At 35.0% G+C, this 8,945-nt stretch overlaps 1 protein-coding gene across 1 annotated transcript; it reads left to right on the top strand.

Moving 5' to 3' along the window:
• The first annotated feature begins 439 nt into the window (after positions 1-439).
• Positions 440-5,778, top strand: LOC110099946 (silicon efflux transporter LSI2). Its single transcript, XM_020827286.2, has 3 exons — positions 440-1,747; positions 1,878-2,067; positions 5,369-5,778. Exons 1-3 carry the CDS (start codon positions 647-649, stop codon positions 5,632-5,634), a joined length of 1,557 nt encoding a protein of 518 aa, XP_020682945.1. The 5' UTR covers positions 440-646; the 3' UTR covers positions 5,635-5,778.
• The last annotated feature ends 3,167 nt before the right edge of the window (positions 5,779-8,945 follow it).

Genomic DNA, 8,945 nt, shown 5'->3' with positions numbered 1-8,945 from the left:
AAATAAAAAAAAAACAAAAAATAAATTAGAGGTGAATTTTATAAATTATATTATATTTACTATATAATTTATCAAGTAGCAAAATTTTAAAATACATGCATTTGATTTTTCTTTCATCAATAATACACCAAATTAAATAGCCTCTCAGTACTTGAGTTTTTATTTTTCTTATAAAGTTATGAACTTGGACAACCTAAGAATTATTATTAAATCCTAAGAATTATTATTAAATGGATTTAAAGTTAAAGGGAAATTTTTTTAAAATTCACAAAGATCGTACGAGCGCCCGCAACAGCTTCTCCAATAACTGAAGGTGCCCTTCAAGATATCACATGCATACTACCAAACTGTCTCCCTCCTTGTGCGTGTTGCGGGCCTTCTCTTCATAATAAAAAAATTGATTTAAAATAAAATATTCCTTTCATCGGCCATCCGACTCATGATACCATATCCGCACAATTCTTCTGAAATCCCCAAGTTTTGGATCGCAGCTTCCTCATTTTCATCCATCTAAATACTCAGGAATTGTAAAAGAAAGAGCTTGTTCTATAAAAGGGATGAGGCAGCATAGGAGAATTTTGCAACAGTTCCTGGTCTTGTAAGAGCTTGCACGCTCTAGTTCTGTGCAATTGAAAAAGGTTAAAAAATGGCCATGGCGCCCACTGCAAGGCTAATCTTAGGTTCAATAGCCTTCGCCATATTTTGGGTATTGGCTGTTTTCCCCGCAGTTCCCTTCCTTCCTATTGGAAGAACAGCAGGCTCTCTTTTAGGCGCCATGCTCATGGTGCTTTTCCAAGTTACAACCCCAGATGAAGCTTTTGCAGCCATCGACCTCCCCATCCTTGGCCTCCTCTTCGGAACGATGGTAGTCAGCGTTTTCCTCGAAAGGGCAGGCATGTTCAAACATTTAGGCAGATTACTCTCGTGGAAAAGTAAGGGTGGTAAGGATTTGCTCTGTCGAATTTGTATTGTTTCAGCTATTTCAAGTGCCCTATTCACCAACGACACTTGCTGTGTGGTACTCACCGAGTTCATCTTAAAGGTTTCTCGCCAGAACAATCTGCCTCCTCAGCCATTTCTGCTTGCCCTAGCATCCAGTGCGAACATTGGATCAGCCACAACCCCAATAGGTAATCCTCAGAACCTGGTCATAGCCGTTCAAAGCAAAATCACTTTTGAAAAGTTCTTGTTTGGTATTCTTCCTGCAATGGTGTTGGGTATAGCTGTGAACATTTCCATTCTCCTCATTTACTTCTCAAAGTTGTTGTCGACTGAGAAATTTGAAGTGGAGGTGGAATCAGTGGCTGAGATTATTCCTGAAGATGATGTTACTTTCCACCGCTTTTCTCCTGCAACAATGTCGCACTTGAATTGTTTGCCTAATCTTGATTTGAACGATGGAATTGATGCTGTTGTTCAGTGCTCATCATGCAAGGAGTACGGGCGTGGAGATAATCTAAGGAATAGATTAAGTATTAGTGAAAATGAAGCACTATTAACCACAACCGGGAGAAGTAGCAGCATGATGAATTGTTCGTCAAATAGTCTTATCACTCAGGCTTTGAATGAGAAGGAATGTTCTACTGAAAGATGGAAGGACCTTCTCTGGAATGCGTGTGTCTATCTTGTGACAGTAGGAATGCTAATTGCACTTCTAATGGGGCTTAGCATGTCCTGGAGTGCTATATCTGCTGCTCTGGCTTTGATTGTACTTGATTTCAAAGATGCACGGCCTTGTCTTGAGAAGGTATTCTTTGTATTTGAATGTTTTGTTATCTTGAAAAGCTAAATGGTACTGTTAACAGCTTTTGCTAATCCATTTGATTCATAAATCTTTTTTTAATGAGAAGTAGAGAAATGATACTGATTTGCACCAGGTATCATATTCCTTGTTAATATTCTTTTGTGGTATGTTTATAACCGTTGATGGATTCAACCAAACTGGCTTACCAAGTGCCCTTTGGGACTTCATGGAACCCTTTGCACGCATTGACACTATGGAAGGGGTTGCAGTGCTAGCTCTGGTTATTCTTTTCCTCTCAAATATTGCCTCTAATGTACCTACTGGTAAGTCATTTACTTGTATGCTTTTAAATAATTATATTTGGATAACTTCAACTTGACTACTTGTATTTCATCATGTTTGAAAACGGATTTGGATCATCCTCAACCTTGAAATTCATTTAGGGTCGCTGTGGTTGATTCTATCAAAACCAAAATGACCTTGATAACTCAGCTTGAATGCTTTAGCTTTTTAATATACATTTGGATAGCTTTAAACTTGCAATTGAAATTACTTACTCACGATCGATTACTAATATGCTTTTTAATATATATTTGGATAGCTTATGCTCGAGTACTTCATGTTTTAGAAGGGATTCTTGTCCTCACCAATTACCCCAACCTTGCAATTCACTTGGGGTGGGTGAGGATGATTCCATCAAAATCAAACTAGTTATATATATATATATACAATATGCGATAACTTTTAAAATTTGAGTAATGAAATATTATTTTAAAGGCATCTCCAACCGAACAATCTATTTTCCACTTCAAAATATAGTAACAATCATATTAAACAGTAATTTATCTCCAACCTCCATTTCTACACACAAAAAAAAAGAATATTCTGTGTATATTATTTCTCATCTCCATTTCTAACCTCCATTTTTCTACACAAAAGATATGTTTCAGTGATTAGTATAACGCCAATATCAATATCGCATTGTTTACAACCGAGATAAACACAAAAATGCATTTCCATTTGTCATTAGGGTGGACTCTCACGGGAGCTATAAACAGGCGAATGGCGTTCGGTTGGAGATGCCCTTAGAACACATTCAAAGCAATAGTAATTAGATTCATAAAATTAACATATAGTTTTTTTTTCTTTATGTCATAACAGTTCTAGTAAATTCATTATCTTTAAAATGCTCGTTATCAACGACCATCTCACCTATCTTAATACTAATATTAGATGCTCTATATATGATGATGGAGATTACATATATAATCTCCAACACTTGAAGAACAAACAATGTCCGTCTCCTACATACATCCGCCTAGTTGTAACAACTGTTGTGGACTTGATACATATTATAATGATGATCGCATCCCCTATCCCCTAAAGTTTGGACGATGCCCATCTTATATCTACGATTGTCCAACTACCACAGCAATGATACCACAAATGATAAAAGTATATTGTCACTTACTACCACCTAAAGGCCAAATAATGCTATGTCTCTCATCCATAATTGACCTATTATCATGATAACAACATTTAAATAATCCAAACAATGATGTCAAATTGTCAATAACTGTATCTTTTATCTAATGTCCTAATGATTCATGTTGAAGGTAGTGAATAGCCTGATAGGTAACACAACATAATCTTTGCTGGTGACCCACATTGTTACATTGGTTGGACAAACTTGGTGCCTTGAAATTAGTTTTTATGTCTTCCCAAGAGGCAAGGGCGGATTTAAGAGGGGCATGAGAGGGCATGCCCTTCTTCTAAAACTTTAAGATGTCTTCATATATTATATATTTTCACAAAAGTATTTGTGCCCCTTCTAAAATTTTAGGAATTAGAGTTATTGATATCCACTTAAAACTATTGATGTTGTTTTTAAAATAGTAATTTATGCTCCCACTAAAAAAATTTTCTAGCTCCATTACAATACAATGCAACTTAAATTGAAGTTCCTTTTAACTATTTGGAGTTCGGCCACCCTTTGATTTGCTTTTTTTTTAATTGTGGCTAATAGCATCACCTCAGTGACAATTGATTGTGTGACTAAATATTATAATCATAATTTTGAATTAAAATATGATTAGATAGGTATTCTTTGTCATAAACCCTTTTAGTCATTAAAGCAATAATCACATTCTTGAAAATTATGACTACAGAAAAAATGATTAAAAGATATATTTACTCACATATTTAGAAACCCTGTAACTAATAGCATGATTTTAAGAACTTTTTAAAAAAAGAATGATTATAGCTCAAAATTCTTATAGTGAGTGATGGACAGAAAAGAATCATGCTTACGAGTTTTGCCCTCGATTCGATATCAAATCATTATAGTCTTTGCTTCTTGTCCCTCAACGAAGTAAAGGGTATACTTAATGTGTGGTCCTCTGCAAATGCCGAGCTTGGGTTTGGGCATGGGACTGATATAATGGAATCATAATTTATATGATTTGAACTAATCAAATTTGAATCACAATGGAGATATAGGTAACTGTTTTGGATAAGAAGTGCATCAAACATGATCATGATTGGGCAGGGTGGCCCTATCTGGAGAAGCTGTACAAGTTGGCTAAGGCTTTATTTGGGATGACTTTCTTATTGCTTCTTAAAGTAATTTTTTAGTAAAAAAAATTATTTTTGTACTAGAAAATTACTTTTAGAAATAGTAAGAAAGCCGTTCCAAATGTAGCCTAAGTTTGTCTATAATTTGTCCTCCACCCCATAGCTTAGTGGCTCATGTTTAGGCCTCCAATTAGAGGTCATGAGTTCAAGTAATTGTATGATTGTATGTATTATATTTCGGCGCTTACCAATAAAAAAATTATCTTATTTATGAATTTTTTAGTAACTCGTCTCTTATTAGAATCTTTCATGATAAAAGTCACCACCAGATGCCATGTTTTTCTTCACTGTAGAGCTTGAGAAATCTATGGTTGTGTTCTAGTACTTTTGACAAAAACTATACCCCCATAAAGTTGGCTTTGACCGAATGCATTCCTTGTGCTCTCTTTCTGAAATTTATTTGTTTCTTTCAAAATAATTGAGCTTTAGGCTCTTAGTTCTCTGAAAAATGAAGGTTTCTTTACTGAGTTCTCACTGGGCATCCAAACCGGAGAAGCTCCAATGCTATCCATGCTACACACAATTCCAAGGAAGTTTTTTAATACAAAAATTTATAATTCAAATTTTTTTTTTAATAAAAAGCTCCTTTTATTTAAACAGTCAGAAAACAGTTTCAAAGGAAACTTAACTTCTATAAACGGGTTAATTTCATTTAACAAGAACATGATAGAGGCATGCAAATTAACCTTACGAAAGTCTAATATTAAGGCTTTGTTTATGAAGGCTTTTTTGTTGCTTCTTAAAACAACTTTCTATTATAAAAAATTTAATTATTGAACTAAAAAGCTGCTTTAAGAAGCAGCAAGAAAGCCGTCCCAAACGAAGGCTAAATCGAAATTATTCCCCCATTCAACTGAAGTTCTCCATCGAGAAACATTTGATGCATTCATGAATTGATACTCACATATATGATCTGAAAGTTCTTCTATGCATGCCATTGCTTGAAATTGCAATCATCTTAGCTTGCTGGTATTGCTCTCCTTGTTTCAGTTCTACTTCTTGGTGCTCGGGTGGCAGCGTCAGCTGCAGCTATATCTCCAGCTGAAGAGACAAGAGCTTGGCTCATACTAGCATGGGTGAGCACCGTAGCTGGAAATCTTTCACTTTTGGGATCTGCAGCTAACTTGATAGTTTGTGAGCAAGCCAGGAGGGCGCAGGTTGGTTACAATCTCTCATTCTTTGGCCATCTCCGATTTGGGCTCCCATCAACTCTTATCATCACTGCAGTTGGCTTGTTTCTTATTAGGAATTATTGAGAAGTTTCATTGTACATAACTTGGCTTAATCAATGGGTATCTGTAAGGTTATTCTTTCAGATGGAAAACAATAATAAGCTGTATAATGTTGACATCTTTCAGTTCGAGAGCTGTTTAATGTTTTTGTTTGTCTTGTTGAGTCTAGATTTGTTAGTGAATCACACCAGAACTTTAAATACTTAATGAAGAGAAAGTAGAGAAATAGTGAGAGAAATTAGGGGTTCTAGAGTGAGAAGATTTGTGATTCCCTTAGAATAAGCTTGAGTATAAGAAATGGTGTTTTCTAATCTCAACCTGTGGCTCATTTATAAGTTTGGATTGAGGCTTGAGTCTTATATAATTTGCTTAAATAAAAAATAAGAAAAAAAATACCAGAGTTGTATAGGCCAATTTCTCATAAGTGCATGCTGTTAAGGTTTCATTTGGGACGACTTTCTCGCTACTTCTTAAAATAATTTTTAATACAAAAATTAAAAAATTTTGTGTTAAATTTTTTTTTAGAAAGCAGTAAAAAAATCATCCTAAATGAAGCATAAATTGCATAACCATAAGTAAGAAAGTTGTTTGCTAAATTAGGTTTGTTGCAGTCTAAAAAATTCATGACGGTAGAGTGAAAATATTATGTCTTGGTGATATACGAAATCTCAGCATACAAATAAATGATAAAGAAAATATCAAGATTCTTACATGAAAAATTTTGAGAAAGGGAAAAACTACAGGGCTTTGCCCAGTCGAAACAGTTTCACTAGTAAAAGTCAATTTGTCCTTCAACTCAAGGATAGAGAGAATACAATGTATTGAAAAATTTTATCAATCTTCAGACAGGTACTCTTGTTGCAAAAGTCCGATGATGGTTGGAAAGACTTTTGATGGTGGTTGAGAAGAATTCGGACAATGATTGAGAAGAACTTTGACGGTGGTCAGAATAACTCCGGCGGTGGTCAAAAAGAACTCTGGCGGTGGTCGACGACAAGGTTGCTCTCCAAATGTTCTCTTCTTCCTCCTATCTTTCTTTTCTTCCCTTTTCTTTTATGTGAAGAATGGGGGCTTATTTATAGTCTTTAGGAGTGGCATGACTTGTAAATATAGAGAAGATCAATGTTAACTAGGGAGTGTTAGAATGGATGATCGATATTGATTCTCTCAATCATAGACTGTTGATTGAGCATTTAAGTATCTTAATGATGTCAGAATTTGATGATCTTGAGCTTGTTGGATTCGTCTCGTTAAGACGCTCGATTCGACTATAAGCATATCATATTTGATGATTATTTAATCATCCAATTAATGCTTTGAAGCCTCCAAGTATGCTCTTGACCTTTGATTTGACTTATTTGGGCTCGGATTTAATTGATTTTTGTGACATTGTATTCGTTTCTTCAAGATGTTTAATTTAACTATAAGTTTGTTGAAATCACAGCTTGAATGATTCCTATTTTAATTTTGAAAGTTTTTGCATGAATATGCCTCGAGTTTCATGCTCGGTCAAGGTAATTTTTTGTGACATATTAGTTTTCCCCATATTTTCGGATGTAGTAGCTCGTAGACTCTGAAAATTTACGTTTGAGCCCTTCAAGTTGTCGAGATTTAAAATTACGATTTTTAAATAATTATGAGGCGTGAGTGCTCCCTTGAATGCCAACGTGGTCCTTTTGTGACTATAAATTAAGTAAAATAACATCAATCACAATTCTAGCATTTCCTGAAGTTGGCGTGGAGATCTAAACACAAAATGTTGAAAAATTCATTTCCAAAACTTTTGAAGTAACTCGAAACCAACTGTAAAGGCTTCGTTGGGCCTCCAAAGTGTCAAAATTGAGTCTGAAACGTCGAAAAATGGTTCCAATGATCCAAAAAACGTTTGAATTGGACCGTTCGGGCTTGGACCAACATTTTATGTGTTTACTTTTATGCTATTAGCATACACATCCATTGTATTGCCAATAAGATCTTTAAAGATTTTATACATTAGACTTTGATAAGCTATGCTAATATTTTTTAATCCAAATGATATGACTTAATAACAATAGTGTTTTATATTAGTTTGGAAAGAAGTGGCCTCTTCTTCAACATGATTCATCTTTATCTGATTATACCAACAATATGCATCCATAAAACTAAGCATTTGATGATCAGAAGTGGCATCCACCAATTGGTCAATACGTGGAAGAGGAAAATTATCTTTTTGGCAAGTCTTATGTAGATTAGTATAATCCACCCACTTCTCCAGGCTCCGTTAGCCTTCTTTACCAAAACTACATTCGCTAGTCATTTAGAATATTGTACTTCATGAATAAATCCTGCATCTAACAGTTTATCAACTTCTTACTCGATTGCTTGCAGACATTTTGGTGCAAAATTTCTTTTCTTATGAATAATTGGTTTGAAAGTAGGATCTACTTGAAGAGAATGTTTAATTACTTATGGATTAATTTTAGGCATATCAACCGCACTCCAAGCAAAGACGTCTTGATTTAGCCATATAAAATCTATGTATTACAATATTTCTTCTTCTGATTATAAAGACACAATTTGCATTGTATGTGTGCAATGTTCATCAGATAATGATATATAAGTTAAATCTTTTACAGACGAAGCCCTTTGTATAACATCTTTTTCTGGAAGATCAAAATTCTCAATACTCAAAGTTATTGATGGTCGTGGTTGGGCCTGTCTGAGATAACATGTTTGAGCAACTTGTTGATTTCCGCGTACTTTACCGATCCTAGCAGGAGTTGGAAATTTTATTTTTAGAGGGGGCACAGAAGCAATTGCTCCAAAGATTGATTGCAAGGTCTCCCAAATATGGCATTGTATGCTCATTCCTATTTGACAACAATAAATTGAATTGAGTGGGTAGTCTATCGAGGGAATTCTCCAAGTGTGACAAGGAGAGTGATTGTCCCTTCTACTCGCATCCGACGATTGTCAAATCCATACAACGGTCCAGCAGTAGGCTGAAGTTTCTCTCTGACTATACCTATACTAAAAAAAGTGGAGTAAAATAAAATATCTACCGAGCTTCCGTTATCAATTAAGGTTCTTTTTGACATTATAACATGGATATCCAATATCGGCGCTAATGACAAGCTAGTCTTGGTGTGGAGTATAGATCCCTTCCATGTCAGTTTTGTTAAATATGATGTAATGATCATCTCGCGCCTTCTTTAATGTTAGCTCCTCGAAGGTAGTGATAAGAACCTGAGAAGACAATAAGGGTCCTCTAGCAAGGGTTTAAATTTATCCAACCATTTGACGATTAGATTGTTGTTACCTTTGTTGTTGTAAATTGATAGAGATATCTATGTTGG

Source organism: Dendrobium catenatum, unplaced genomic scaffold (assembly GCF_001605985.2).
Source record: "Dendrobium catenatum unplaced genomic scaffold, ASM160598v2 fragScaff_scaffold_334, whole genome shotgun sequence".
Lineage (NCBI taxonomy): Eukaryota > Viridiplantae > Streptophyta > Magnoliopsida > Asparagales > Orchidaceae > Dendrobium > Dendrobium catenatum.
This window is presented reverse-complemented; position numbering and strand designations above follow the sequence as displayed.

Bases quoted from the DNA above. Each gene is read 5' to 3' on its own strand.
- LOC110099946 (XM_020827286.2), top strand. From the start codon at position 647: ATGGCCATGGCGCCCACTGCAAGGCTAATCTTAGGTTCAATAGCCTTC. The intron at 1,748-1,877 runs GTATTCTTTGTA...GATTTGCACCAG, and splicing joins CACGGCCTTGTCTTGAGAAG to GTATCATATTCCTTGTTAAT. The intron at 2,068-5,368 runs GTAAGTCATTTA...TCCTTGTTTCAG, and splicing joins TGCCTCTAATGTACCTACTG to TTCTACTTCTTGGTGCTCGG.